This window comes from Balaenoptera acutorostrata, chromosome 12 (genome assembly GCF_949987535.1).
Source record: "Balaenoptera acutorostrata chromosome 12, mBalAcu1.1, whole genome shotgun sequence".
NCBI lineage: Eukaryota > Metazoa > Chordata > Mammalia > Artiodactyla > Balaenopteridae > Balaenoptera > Balaenoptera acutorostrata.
This window is the reverse complement of record NC_080075.1, coordinates 86297461-86312997: the sequence shown is the minus strand read 5'-3', so window position 1 is coordinate 86312997 and position 15537 is coordinate 86297461. Positions and strand designations below refer to the sequence as shown.

The window sequence follows — 15537 nt, the reverse complement described above, 5'->3', positions numbered from 1 at the left end:
TTGTAGAAAAATAAATATCACTATGACCAAAAATTTTTTAATTCATCTTTAATATATTAAAGCATCTTGAATATTAAAAGAATTATTTCCTAAATTTTCCCTTCAATGCTCAAAAAAAGCCCCACGTGTGGTTATCTTTAATAAAAACTAAAAAAAAAAAAAAATACAATCATCTAAACTAAAGCTAAAGGGAAAACTTCAATTTCAATAAGCACACTTTTATGACTTCTAAAGGAATCATACTGAAATACAAGGTGAAACAGTAGGGTCATATCCTGATACAGAATGCACAAATAAGGCAGTTACCGTTATATCTGAAAAGAATACTGTTTTGGTTACGTTCCAAAACTTTGCACATAATGTAATCCCCAAAATCAATATCCAATGCCACCTACAAACAAGAAGAACATTTTTTTCGTTGTTAAATTCAGGTGGGTACTCAAAGAATAAACCAAAAGACGAGTGTAATATACAGCGTTTTAAATACCAATAGTTATCCACCCTCAAAGGAACCAAGTTACTAAATTGATACAAAGAATTGTTGCCTGATCTTCATGTAAAACAGAAAAGTATAAAGATGAATGTTGAGTCAACAAGAGAGAAATAAGCTTACTTCAAGATGCTCAAAATAATAAAAAAAGAAAAGATGAGCACAAAGCAGAATGGAGAAACATTTAAAGGCCATATGTGTCAGAAGTACTTCAACTTTAGCTTAGGAATAACGCAACTAGTAGAGACTCTACTGCCATTTCTGCCATTACTGCGGGCCTACACAGCTCACCAAGGCTCATACATTACTTGGAAGAAAAAGGTACCATAACAAGGTTTAAAGAAAAAAAAGGCCTAGTATTAATTAGGAGGCACTAGTGGAGACACTAGCGGAGGCACTAGTCAGTAGGATAATTCCACCTACAAAGGGCTGTGATCTGTATTTATTCACATTCTATTTTTAAACATCGGAATTCGCCTGTAGCATACAAAATTTAAAAACTTTTATATACCACACTCATGGTATATTAGTAAAATATCAAAAGAACAAGCAAAATTGACAAGCACATGAAATAGTGTTCAGTCTCATGTGTCATTAGCAACATGCACTACAATGGCTATAATCACAAAGACAGACCACACCAAGTGTTCTCTGAGGATGTAGAGAAACTGGAACCCTCATACATTGCTGGTGGGAATGTAAAATGGTGCAGCCACTTTGGAAAACATTTTGTTCACTCCTTAAAAGTTAAGCATAAGCTTACCATATGACCCAGCAATCCCACTCCTTGCAATCTAGCCAAGAGAAATAAAAACATTAAGGTAATTTCATAAACAAAATGTGGTATATCTATACAATGGAATATTATTCAGCAATTTAAAAGAACAAGATACTGATACATGCTAAAACGTAGATGAACCTCAAAAACATTATGCTAGGTGAAAGAAGCCAGAACAAATGACTGCATATTGTGTCATTCTACTTGTATGGAATTTCCAGGAAAGAAAAATTTATAGAAACAGAACAGAATCAGTGGTTGGTTGGGGCTGGGGCTAGTAATCAGAATGCCTGATAATATCTGAAAAGTTTTCAAAACAGTCATTCATAGTGACTTGTAATAACACTCTTGAATCCTGATCAAAATCTCTCATGCCCTTTGGCTTTGTTTTTAATTTTGTTAAACGAATATTGCCCTACCATTAATCACAGCCAACATGCCATTTTAAGGAATTTCACCCTGCGAACACACCACCAGCATTTCATTTGCCCTTACTCATGAAACGCTGTTTCAACACAGGCATCACCTAGGTTCGTAAGAAGGAACTGGATATGTTTAACCAGAAGAAAAGTTAGGGGGTAGAGAGAACAGAAGATACATGATAAATGATAAAGTTTGTTCAGTCCACACGAGCTGTTTTAACTTCACCTAAAACACTGAATAAAAGTAGCTTAAATACTTTCCAAGACAAACTGCTTCAGCACAATCCAGAAAATATTCAAATCACAATTCACTTTCCTGCTTGACTTCCAATTAATTCTACCACCCAAACCTTCCAATTAATTCTACCACCATATCCTCTCTGCACATACACGTGTTTACTTATTTTCCTTCCCATAGGTAGATAAGAAATAAGTGACAAGGACATATACCAAAATTTTTACTTCGGGAATACTTTAGTATCTCTTCAAGCAGGGATATATTTCTACAGTTTATCACTCCTGTTACTTAAAAAAGAATTATTTGTTAGTTATTCAACAAATATTTACAAGACATATCAAGAGGAAGACAAAAAAGACCCAGGTCCTAAAAGAGCTTGTATTCTGTCCATTAAATAAACTCAAAAGCCAAGAAGTACATAAGACAAAACTTGGTATCTTAAGCATTCCTCATCACAAACATCCAGGTAATTAAGATAATGCCAACCCTGCTCTGCTCCATTTCTATCTAAATAAAGTAATAGGAGGCTCTGCTATTCATTTCCATGGCATAAAAAATAACCCCAACAATGAAATGTTAAAAATTAGTTCCAGGTCTATAATCTCTTGAAAATGAAGAAAATTTCTATCAGTTGCTTTATAACTTAAAAAGTCTGAAACTCTTTTAGAGAATAAAAGAAATTAGACACTGAGTACTAAGTGATCAGTTAACTATAACCAAAAAAAAATTATAGAGCACTTCATATATCAGACCTGAAAAATCCATACCTTACCAAAATGAAGCAACAAACCATATAATCATTCTTGGACTTAGAAACATTCCCCAAAAGATTATCAATGATGAACCAAAAGTGAACCTCAATATTTCCTTTTTCTCTGTCTCTGTCGGTCTCTGTCTCTCTCTCTCTCTCTCTCTCTCTCTCACACACACACATACACACACAGAAATGCTAAACCCAAATGCTTTCTAAAAAGGTAAGTGAGGGTCATCTGGGACACTGACATGCAGAATTTACAAATATATGCCTGTAATTTAATCATACTTTAAAGGAAAAAAAAAAAGTACAGATGATACAGATGAGAGGAAAGGAGAATGACTCCAATCAAGGATAAAGTGAGAAGAGACAGTTTTAGTAGAGTCCCAAATGCCACCACGATTTCACATCAATTTAAATATTAGGGACTTCCCTGGTGGCGCAATGGATGAGACTCCGTGCTCCCAATGCAGGGGGCCCGGTTCGATCCCTGGTCAGGGAACGAGATCCCAAATGCACGTTGCAACTAAGAGTTCGCATGCCACATCTAAGGGACTGGCGAGCCAAAACTAGGGAGCCCGCCTGCCAGTGCTACTAAGACCTGGTGCAACCAAATAAATAAATAAATATTTAAAATAAATAAATATTAAGCTCTATAAAATAAGCTAAGCTACCAATGAAAATGTTATTTTGTGGTTTTCTTCCCCCCAAAGGCTATATTGTAATAAGCTGCTCTCAGTCATCCACATTCCCTTTACCAGTAACCCTTATCACTAACAGCTCATATTTATATATTTTTGGAATATATATATATATATAAAAGCACAGAATAGGATTTTAAGTATAGTTGCAAAGTTGTAATTTCCATGAAGAAACTCAAGAAGCTCAAGTGGAGACCAAACCTATAATAATTACCCTCTTTATTCCCCCAAGCACCACTCTCCAAACAAAGTTATATGACAATACAGAAATATAAACAGAGGCTCCCAATTAATATTTTGGGAACTCTAGTGCTGATACTTAGACAAATCTCCTGATGAAATCTTTGTACCCCTACTTCATAGTTTCCATCAGAATTCCAAGTGAAATAAAAGTAACATTAAAAATAAAACCATTAGAGTACTAAAAGAAAATTCAGGTCTATGATATCATAATCTTGATAATGGAGAATGTCCTAAGCATGACATCTAAGCCAGAAATCACTCTACAGTGAGAAGACTAATAAATTTGACTACATAAAAGCTTCTATTATTCATTAAGTGTTAAAAACAACAATGACAAAGCACATATACAGTGTAATTTTACTTCTTTTACATTTTAATTTCTTCAGACAGATATTTGCACCAAAATGTTAAACAGTGGTTATCTCTATGTGAGGAGACTATGTAGAAGGGTCACTTGCATTTATACCTTTCTTTATTCTCTAAATTTTCTACAATAAGAACATATTATTTTTATAATTTAAAAAATAACAAATCTTTCTTCACTTCAAACAATAAAATCTATGTTTCCCTGTCTCAACCATGGTTGCCTGCCCATTTCCTTCAGGTAAAATGATATAAATTAAAAATTAAAAAATTAAAAAAGAATTCTGAACAGAGCATGGGTTAAACAGGAGAACCATGACTGAAGACTTTATGTAGTTACTAAGGTGATAAAAAAGCAAATAAAAAGTGCACCTATCAGTAAACTGATTTTCGACAAAGGTGCCAAACAAGGCAATCCAACGAGAAAAGAAAGATATTTTTTTGAAAACTGGTGCTGGTGACTATAGTTAATGATACTGTATAGTAGACCCTAAAGTTGCTAAGAGAGTAGATCTTAAATATTCTCAACACAACAACAACAACAGCATGGTAATTATGAGAGGTAAAGGGTGTGTTAACTAACCTTACTGTGGTGAACAGTTGGCAATACATGTGTATCAACTGTCAATGTTAAATGTCAATAATATCTCAATAAACCTAGGAAAAAATGGTGTTCGATAGTCGATTTGGGGAATATGAGGGAAAGAAATGAACCCTGACCCCAAACTCACACCACACACTAAAACTGGCTTAACACATATCCTAGACCTAAAAGTAAAACTATAAAGCTTCTAAAAGAAAGGAAAGGAAAATTTCTTGTGACATGGGGATAGGCAACAGTCTCTTAGGCAGAAAAAGCAATAACCATGAAAAAATGTGATTAAAGAAATAGACACGCCACATATTTGACAAAGAACTGGTATCTAGGATATATAAAGAGCTTGTACAGCTCAAAAAGAAAGAACACAATTTTTTCAAATGGGCAAAAGATCTGAACAGATGCTTCACAAAAGAAGATATACAAATGGCCAGTTAAGTGCATAAAAAAGTACCTCATTCGTCATCAGAGAAATGCAAACTAAAGCCACAATGAAATACTACTATCCACTCACAGAATGGCTAAAATTTAAGACTCAGTGTTGGAGAGGAACTGGAACTCTCCTAGGTTGCCGTGTTAATGTAAAATGATATGACCATTTTGGGAAGAGGTCTGACATTTTTCTAAAAAAACTAAACATACACCTACCCTAAGACCTAGTAATTCCACTACTAGGTAGGTATTTAACTCAAGAGAAATGAAAATATGTCCTCACAAAGGCTTACTACAAGATTGTTCACAGCAAAGTTTATTAAGAGCCGAAGTATATATACAAAATAGCCAAAACCTGAAAACAGCCCAGGCAGCCATCAACAGAAGATGCCTAATAAATTGTGGTTTATACACATAATGGAACACTAGTTAGCAATAAAAAAGGAACTGCTGATACACAAAATAACATGAATTAGTCTCAAAAACTATGCTGAACTAAAGAAGCCAGATATAAAACAGTACATACTATAAAGGATTCCATTTATATGAAGTTCTAGAAAAGGTGAAAGTAATCTTTAGTTACACCCCCCAAAAAAAATCAGAAGAGCGACTGACTCCAAGAGAATGGGGTGTAGAATTAGCTGAAAAGGCATATGAGGGAGATTTCTAGGTTGATAAGAGCGTCCTATATCTCAATAAGGATTTGCATTACACAGGTGTGTGCATTTGTCAGAACTCATCAATGTGATATTTAAGATTTGTGTATCATTGTATGTAAATTTAATCTTTAAAGAAAAAAACTCTACTTAATGAAATGCATGCTTAAGTGTTTAATGGAGAAGTGCACCACATCTGCAACTTACTTTAAATGAATCAAAAACAAAAGATGTATTGACAGATGAATGAAGAGATGGCTAGATATAATAAAGCAAATATAGCAAGCTATTAATTAGGTGATGAGTATATGGATGTTTATTATCAATTCTTTCAATTTCACTATACTTTGAAATTTTCCACAGTAAAACGCTGGGGGAAAACTTAAACCCTACCTTGTTAAGTTGAACATAGAATATATTAAAACCCAACAATTCCACTCCTCGATATATATCCTAGCCTACAGAAACTTCACATGGGCTCCAAGAATGATCACAACACTTTCCATGATAGCAAAAAAATGAAAAATAATCTAAATATCCATCAAGTAGATTGAAGCAATATATTATGGTTTATGGTATGAGTGAAAATTAATAAACCACAATGTGAGTAATTTTGAGTGAAAAAGCAAGTCACAAAAGAATATATACAGATGTTAACCCTTTATAAAGTTAAAAGAAAAACTAAACAATATTGTTTAGGAATACATACTAATGTGGCAATCTATGAAATAAAGCAAGGAAATGATAAAAAAAAAAAAAAAAAAGTTCCAGGTAGCAGATGAGAGAGGATGAAGGAAGACTAAATTCAGCAGCAGCAGAATACAGGTAACTTCAATAGGTTAGTGTTCTATTCATTAACTTGAGCAGTGATTTCAGGAATGCTTGCTTTTTATGCTTCATAATTCATATCTGCATGCTATATTCTCTTAGTATGTTTAGAATACTTAAGAATTTGAAATGGGAAAAGAGAGCTACCTGATCAGGACTCAACCAAAACAACAACAACAACAACTTAGGCTTCAAGATAATTATCCACTATTTCTTTACAACTATTTAAGGTGTATATAAGTCAATATTTCCTTACTTAGTCTATGTTGGCCTTACCGTGGGGCAAGATGTTTCCAAATTCAGAATTTTTTGGATTTTCGAATAGTAATAAACTACATATACTATATACAGTATATTCCCGAAAACCCTCTGGGGAGTCTGAGGTAGCACCCTGAAATCAAACACTAATATTTCTCCAGGGAAAGCTATTAATATTTACACCAAGAGAGATGAATCGCCTAAAATACTGTAACATCAGATCAGGTCAGATGTTACATCAAATAAGTTTTACCAAAAACTAGGTTTTCAGAGCTCTTTATATATCAGAACTGTGGGGGAGGGACTGTGGACCTGTACTTTCAAAGGGGTTCAACTTCACCTAACTAGTAAATTCTATACATTACTTTTTTCAACTTCTCTAGCTAATTCATTTTCTTTAAAGATTTCCTGACCATCAAAATGCAAGTTTCAAAGTAATATAATCCCATTTATGCTATAAATGCCCAATGTTTATTTCACAAAAGAACAACACATATAAAACCTTCTTTATTCAATTTTTATTCTATTTCACTTTTGTATCTTTATCATATTCACACTTGTTATATAGTGGGGGGAAAATGCACATACAATTTTATTTTAAATAAGCAAATAAACATCACCAAGCTGAAAATCTTAGCACTGTGATAAGAAATATTTTCACATAGTTTACAGGTATAATAAAATCAAAGTGTTTTGTATTCTAAGTGGCTGAAAATCATAAGTAAATTTTTAATCACCTTTCCCCATCAACACCAGCCTTACGGAACAGTTTACCCAAGCCTGAATCCCACAAGTTATAACAATCATTTACTCTCCTAAAAAAATAAATCAAAACACAAAAGCACAGACCTTTAGAAAGACATCTCTCCATCATAACACTAAAGGACAATTCTTTTTACCATAACATTTGGGTAAGCAGTATCAGAAGCTTAGTCTTGACAACAAAGCATGGGTATTTACCCGAAAGTTTCAAACACTGCAAAAGCACACTACTGACAATCCTTCCCTCCAAAAAAAAAAAAAAAGTATTACAGAAGCAAATCTCTCTCAAAACTCTATTTTTAAATAATACCAAGCAACTCACAATCTGCAACCACAAAGGGATATATTCTCTTCAGATTAATCTTAAGGACCCATATAAAGCCTCCATAAAACGAGCTGATGCAGAGAAAAAAAGACAATTTAGTCTCTATACGGACAGTCTTGGAATCCAGTTCTAGGTATGCCTGATGATTGCTAGCACTTTTCTGATGGCAAATTCAAAAGATAATGCTACTCATTCAGAATTTTATAGCAAGAAATAGTTGCCAATAAAACCTTTTCCTTTTCAAAGGAAATATAAAGCACTTACCTAAAAATATGCTAAATGCACACAGAAGTGAGCTAAATTTAACGAGCACTACTATGTACCAAGCATTGAGCTAAGCACTTTACATGTTATATAATATTTTTTCCAACAAATAGTTTTACCTTCTAGGCCTAGCGTACAGTACCCATATAGTAACTATTATACAGTATTTCTGGTATACTTCATCTTCTTACTTTTGTCATCTTAGGCAGTATACAATTTTAAATGGTACTTTCTAAGCTCCTGAATAAGTAACTAAGATTAGTGACTGTGTTTTTATCAGATTATATTACTTTAAATTTTCTCTGTTAAAGGAAAAATATTTTCTATAATAAAACCAAAAGAAATGCCATTCGCAGTAAAACAATGATCAATTGTGACATGAAGGCTAAAGGGTAAGGTTTCAAATCTTTAAAGTGATCCGCACCATTATTTCAGGAAATATGTTTTTATAACACTCTTTTAAAAATTAATTCTTGGGGCTTCCCTGGTGGCGCAGTGGTTGAGACTCTGCCTGCCAATGCAGGGCACACGGGTTCGAGCCCTGGTCTGGGAAGATCCCACATGCCGTGGAGCAACTAGGCCCGTGAGCCACAACTACTGAGCCTGCGCGTCTGGAGCCTGTGCTCCGCAACAAGAGAGGCCGCGATAGTGAGAGGCCCGCGCACCGCGATGAAGAGTGGCCCCCGCTTGCCACAACTAGAGGAAGCCCTCGCACAGAAACTAAGACCCACCACAGCCATAATAAATAAATAAATTAATTAATTAATTAATTTTTAAAAAAAATTAATTCTTGGAATTTCTGTCTGGAAAGATGAAAAAGTCCTGGAGATGGCTAGCGGTGATACTTGCACAATAATGTGAATGTAATCAATGTCACTGAACTATACACTTAAAAATGGTTAAAACAGTAAATTTTATGTTATGTACATGTTACCACAATTTTAAAAATTAATTCGTTCTACTACTTGATACAGTGAAATACACATGATTTTAAAGCTAACTTACTATAACATGGTTTAGAAAAAATCTTCAGTTCGTCATTTTGCAATAGAAAACACCAGCAACCTCAAAGAGTAAAGGACAATTTTTGGCCTGATAAGATTTACTGCAACTCAGAACCATAACAGTTAATCAGCTAAAAACAGCAAAAACAAAATCCGTCCAGTCAGCAGCATCTGATGTCATACCAGTAGTATGTTACCTTAATAAAGGTGTAAAGTGTCTTGGCAGTATTAGGCACTCAATAAATGAATGGACCAGATTGTTTACTGAGCATGTGTAATGCTTCCTTTTTTAAAAACAGCCTTCATTTTAATAATTTAGAAAACACTTTAATAAAAAAGCATGTATGCTCATTACCATGTATAAATAACTTAGGCTCAAGCTCATAATAACCCTAATAATTATGATGAACATCAGTAAAGACCCAAGAGATGAAAGTGAAGTGTAAAAAATTTCTATCTGAGGTTGGATATGAACTTGATGAATACTTGAGATTTGCTGTACTATTTTTAACTGAACTTTCTGGCCTTAGGTCAAAGTTTTGCTAGCAAAATACCAAAGCGAAAATGCTGGGAGTGAAGCCCAGAGTCTCTGCTTTGGCCTTGGAAAAGCTATGCCCTTCATGCAACCAATCCTATCCCCAGCTGAAGACTTCTAAACACTATTCATAGTGCCATGCTCCCATGAAAACATATGAACAACCCACTAATATGAAAATCGGGAAGAGGAAATGTCAAACGTGTCTTACAGAGTACAGTACATCACTACATTCTGTGCATTGTACAGAAAGACACTCTTCAGTCAGTTCCTGCACTTCAGCCAAACGGTACTGAGTCACTCTGCAAATGATTCCAGAAACCTCAAAGGATAACCAACGGCTTCTGAAGGAAAGTCAGTCAGTCACTGGAAAGGGAGGAGACAGTTTTTCTCATCATACAGTCAATAGATTTCTCCTGTCAGGGAGTAGAGCTGAACAAGTCCTGGAAGGGAGTTCTGGAAGGGAATATCTGAAGGATCCAAGGGTCATCTACCTGAATTCTAGCCGTCCAGGGTTAATTTAACATCCAGCGCATCTTTTTCGCTTTCTTCTCCTCTCCAGGGTAAAAACCCACACCCCCTTTTCCCATAAATGCATCTCTACTGCATACTAATCAAAGAGTCTGTGAAATACAACAGTCTATCCTAACAAAAACAAGAAATAAACAAGCACTCTACAGTGCGTTTCTGATCTGTAAATCATGTCCCTTTCTTAAACAAAGCCAACTAGCAGACGTTACGTGGCTATCAATTTGGATTTCAAAGGCCATCTCAGGAAAGAGATACAATGAAAAGGAGAGATTGATTCCATTCTACAATTCAGATGGATTCTTTAGCTCTGGTGCAATGATCTCGGAAATTAAATTTACATAAATTAAAATGCACTAAATTGCAACTAGTAACGTTCAAACACAACTGAAAACAGGAAAACCTTAGCTGTGTGTTTCAAGATTTCAGACTGAACTCTTTGTCCTGTACCCCAGGTGGGTACTGCCCATAGGGACAGCCCCAGGTTTCTCGCTTCCTCGGACTCACGTCCCCACGCAGCATGACGCTCTGCAAACGGGCTAGCCTGGTGCCTGAAGGACAGCGTACCTTCCACCCTACCTCCCCAAACCCCCAGGGCAGGCGGGAAGGAGAAGAGGGGTGCTTCCTCCCAGAGCTCCAAGAAAGGGCCAGCCGGGGATGACACCGGCTCCAGGAGACAGAAGGGAAGAATCAAAGGTGGGTCTCTACTCCCGGAACTTAGTCGCAGAAATGTTTGGTCTCCGACCCGGGCCCCGGCTGCCGGAAGCTGGGCGGGGTGGGGCGAGACCTCCCCCCACGGACGGGTGGGCACGGAGGGGTGGGCAGTCGGGGGAATCGGCGGTGTGACCGGTCAGCAGAGAGGGCTCCCGGGCCCCGGCCACCTACCAGCAAGCTCTCCACGTTGATGGGCGACCGAGGGTCTCGGATGAGCGCCTCCAGCTTCCTCTGGCGGCTCACGCCCGCGCCGTCCCCCGACACGGCCTCGGGGGCGCCGGGCATCTTTCCCGTCGGCGGGGGCCGGCTCATGCCGCCGCCGCCGCCGGGCCCGCACCCCGCTCCCCGCGCTCCGGCCCGGCCGCCTCGGGGCCTAGCGCCGCCCTCGAACCGCCGGCTCCGGCCGGGGCTCCGCCCGGGCCCACCGCCCGCCTCGAGCTCCGGTTTCGGGTCTCAGCGCCCCGGGACCTGGGGGTGTCGGAGAGGCCGGCCAGGCCCGGCCGAGAACGGCGAGGAACAGACGGCGTCCCCGCCCCTCAGTCAGATTCGCGCCGCCCGGTCCGTTCCTCCGCCGCGAGCTCCCTCAGGACTCCGAGGGCGGGAGCGGGGAAGTGGCGCCGCCACCGCCGGGCCGGGACTGTCCCGCCCTCTGGGGCTCGGGGAAGCTGAAGCCCAGGCTCCGACAACTACGGCCGCCCCCAGCCCTCTCCCATGACCGCCGTCGGCAGCCTCAGTCCCACAAGCCCGCACCCCTCACATACTCCCGCGCGGCGCCTGTCTACGGCCGCGCGCAGCTGCTACCCACAAGCCCCTCGGCCCGCGGCTGCCGGCGCGCCCCCGCTCGCCCCGCCCCGCCCCCGCGCGCGCGCGCGCGCCACCTCCCCCGCCCGCCGGCCTCCGCCTCCTCTCGCCCCTTTCCTCGTTTTTTATCGTTTCCTCCTGTCTGCTTGGCTTCGCATTTCTCCTTTTTGAGTCTCTTTTCTTCTCCGCTTCCTCCTCCCCCTTTTTGAGTTCTCAGAGGGTAAATGGCTGGGCGTGCGGTCACCGCCTCACTTGACCCGCGAGCTCCAGCTGGGGGAGGGGAGGGCACGCCGGGGGCTCCCGCGGCTCCGCTCTCGCCTGACTCTGCCCGGGCGGACGACCCCACGGACTCGGAGGCCCACCCCCACCGCCCCGACCCGGCCCAGCCCGGCCCGGCCGCACCCGGCGCGGGGCCGGGGGGTGGGAGGCGGCGGGCGGCTTGTAGTGGGGGGATGGGTCGGTCCGCGCCCCCCGCCTCCGCCCGGCCCCAGCTGACTCAGCGCGCAGCTATGCGGGCCTTGCATCACCCGCGCCAAAATAATAGCGACCGCCACTCGCTGCCTTCGCCTGCAGAGCTCTGCGCTTGCAAGGGGCCTGTCTGGGCCACGAAGAGTTTAGTGGAAAGGCCGGGAGGGTGTGCCTTGTGAATCGGAAACTCGAAGAGGACGGGCGGTTGGAATCCAAGTCCTGGGGCAAGAGGGCCTGGAAGAGCTGCTTCTGTCCCCTGGGCAGGAGTCCTGGACTCCCGGAAGCCTTTCTGCGCATCCCTAACAGTCGCCTTCCCAGCTGGGCTTCAACACCAACCCTGAAGAGAACAAGAGGGCGATAGAAAAATGCTTTCCCTCCGCAGACCTTCTCGAGGTCTTTGCCTTTTGGGGGGGCGGAAGAGGGGCGGTCATAGGGGCCGCTCGTCCACATTCCTGCCTCTCGCGGCCCTTGCCATTGGTCAGATCAACCCAGGGCGCAATCTGAAAAGTATGTGCCAAGAGCTGTAAAACTGCTCATTGAGCCCCTTTGACCCAGTAAACCCATTTAAGGAAGTACATTTCTAAGGAAATGATCCAAAGGGGGGTGGGGGGAGAACTTGCATAAAGATGTTTATAGCAGGGCTATTCAGAATGTTCATAATGACCAAAACCTGGGAATGGACCCAATTGTCCAACAATTGGGGAATAATCCAAACAAGTTCTGTCAGATTAACAGAAGGAATCCTGGCAGGTATGCAGGATTCAAGTCAAGCACGTCAAATTTTGGCAAGTACATGAAAAGATGTATTGGAAATAAGGTTGAATAAAACAACGAGGACAAAAATTAGTTTGTACACACTACTCGAAACTATGTAAAATGAGTAGCTGTAAGAACAAGAGGTGAATACAGTTGTTTTTAAGTGAATGGGATTTTTTTTTTCCTTGAAGATGCTTAAGAGAACATTTCAATGTCAAAAACTGAAAAACTGTCATAAGATAGATGGACCACTCCAAAAATCTACACTGATATCCATTAAGTAGTAAAAATCTTAAGAACCTTTCTCACCAGCATGTCAGAGAGAAGCCCATAAAAGGGCAACCTAGTTCCAAAGGCCTAACCTTATAAAAGTAACATTTTAATTCAGTGAGTTTTCCAGGAGTCTCATCATTCGTTTTGTGTTAAAGCCACCCTCACTTGGACTAGGCAGGAAGGGGTCCTGGAGGATCCAATACAGCTTTTTCCTCTCAGATAGTAACACTGACTTCTGGTCGAAGGTCAGTCCTTTAAGTGTGTATGTTGAGTGACTCATTCATACCTCCACAGACCACACCAAGAGGACAGAGTGAGCTAGACACTACACCTGCTTCTGCACTGAAGTAAAATAATGAGATAATCCATGATTACCAATCCTTTTACCTGATGACAATATAATATGCAAAGCAAAAGGAACACCATGTGCAGTTTTCAAATTAATTTTTCAACAACTATCTGGCCATATATTTTTATGGAGCTTGGTGGACTAAGAGAAAACCATGATCCCACATACTGGACATGAAAACCTTACTTAAAAAGAAAAAGGTAATGATCAACGAGACACAGATAATGGACACCTTCTGCATATGGCCATTTACATAGGCTAGAAAAAGCCACAGTGGAGAAGATTTTTATCCAAGACCTACACCATTGTCTACATGGAAGAAAAGAAGACTAATCTCTTGATATGAGTTAAACCTTTATTTCTTTTGGTCAGTACGACAATTCTTGTTTTACCTAAGGAGAGCACAAATACATTCTTGTAAAAGTTCACACAAACCAGAAATATATAAACATAGCTTGAAAAATCACTCTCCCAAATCTCCCCACACGCACATTCTCTTATCATTCAAGGCCTTTATCCATTCTCATACATATGTATTTGTATACACCCATATGTGTATCTTTTTCCCACATATATAGTGTTACACCATATCACAGTGTTTTGCAACAGGTTTTTTCCCTTTAATCGTATGTCTTAGAGACATCTCCATGTCTGTACACAGAGATCGACCTCTTTCTTTTTAACTGCTGTGCTATGTTCCATAGTGTGGATGTATCGTACTTTCATTTATCCTCTATTAGAGGGCATAGTGGTTAAGAACAGGCTCTAGAAACATTGCCTGGGCTAAAATCCTGCCACTACCACACACTAGCTGTGTGTGTCTCAGTTTCCTCATCATGTTTGTTACAAAGCACTTAGAAGAATGCTAGCCCCCAATAAATGTTAGATATTATTAGTGCTTTCTCACTATCACAAACATTATTGCAGTGGACATCCTTCTATTTTTGCCTTCATGTGGACATATTTAAGTAGTATAGATTCCTAAAAGTGAAATTGTTGTAATAAAGGGTAGGCATACTTTAAATAGAGACAAATACTGCCAAAACGTCCTTTAAAAAGACTACACCAGTTTACATTCTCACTATCAATGGAAGAAACTGCCAATTTCCCTTTACCTTTGCCAATATTAAATATTATAAATCTTTTTAATTTTTGCCAATTTTATGGGCAAACAAAATGGGATCCTGTTTTAATTTGTATTCCCTTAATTACTACTGAAGATGAGCATTTTGTGTTTCCATTTCTTCTGAAATTACCTGCTTATATGTTTTGTCCTTTGGATTTGTCTTTTTCTTACTGATTTATAGGAGGTTTTATGCATTACAGATATTCCTTCTGTTAGAATGTTAAAATATGTGTTACGGTTTGCAATTATTTTCTTCCAGTCTGTCATTCAGTTTTGGTTTTGGTATCTTTTGTCACACAAAATTTTTACCTTTTATGAAGTCAAATCTACCAATATTTTCCTCTACAGCTCCTGGGTTTTGTATCTGGATTGGGAAAGATTTTAAACCCAGCTTTTAGGGCACACAGAGGACCGAAACTGCATTAAGCTATGAGGAAATGGCAGTTTCCTAATAATACCAAAATCATCGCATCCCAAATGACCCATAGAAAGAGGATCTCCCTGGGCTTGCTTTTGTTAGAAGGATTTTGGCTGCTCTGTGACTCTGTCCGAGGTTGACTGATTCCTTTTTAACGCTCTCTCTGATGTGTCCTGAGCACAGGTTGGACAAAAACTTTGTTCCAGGGACTTCCCTGGTGGCGCAGTGGTTAAGAATCCGCCTGCCAGTGCAGGGGACACGTGTTTGATCCCGGGTCCGGGAAGATCCCATATGCCACAGAGCAACAAAGCCCGTGGGCCACAACTACTGAGCCTGCGCTCTAGAGCCCGTGAGCCACAACTACTGAGCCCACGCTCCACAACCAGTGAATAAAGAACGAGGTAAATAAATGAAAAGGTAAGCAATGACTAGAGAGTAGAGGCATGAGTGGTT

At 40.0% G+C, this 15537-nt stretch overlaps 1 protein-coding gene across 3 annotated transcripts in view; it reads right to left on the bottom strand.

The window, feature by feature from the left end:
- The window catches only part of ROCK2 (Rho associated coiled-coil containing protein kinase 2), a 147619-nt gene extending 135903 nt beyond the window's left edge, over positions 1 to 11716 (bottom strand). For 2 of the 3 annotated variants that reach the window (XM_028162237.2, XM_057557784.1), the window contains exon 1: positions 11065 to 11716. In XM_028162237.2, coding sequence (XP_028018038.2) covers positions 11065 to 11205 — 141 coding nt within the window. In that variant the 5' untranslated portion in view covers positions 11206 to 11716. The remainder of the gene's footprint in view (positions 1 to 11064) is intronic. The other variant, XM_057557785.1, reaches the window with a different exon arrangement.
- Between the last annotated feature and the right edge of the window lie 3821 nt (positions 11717 to 15537).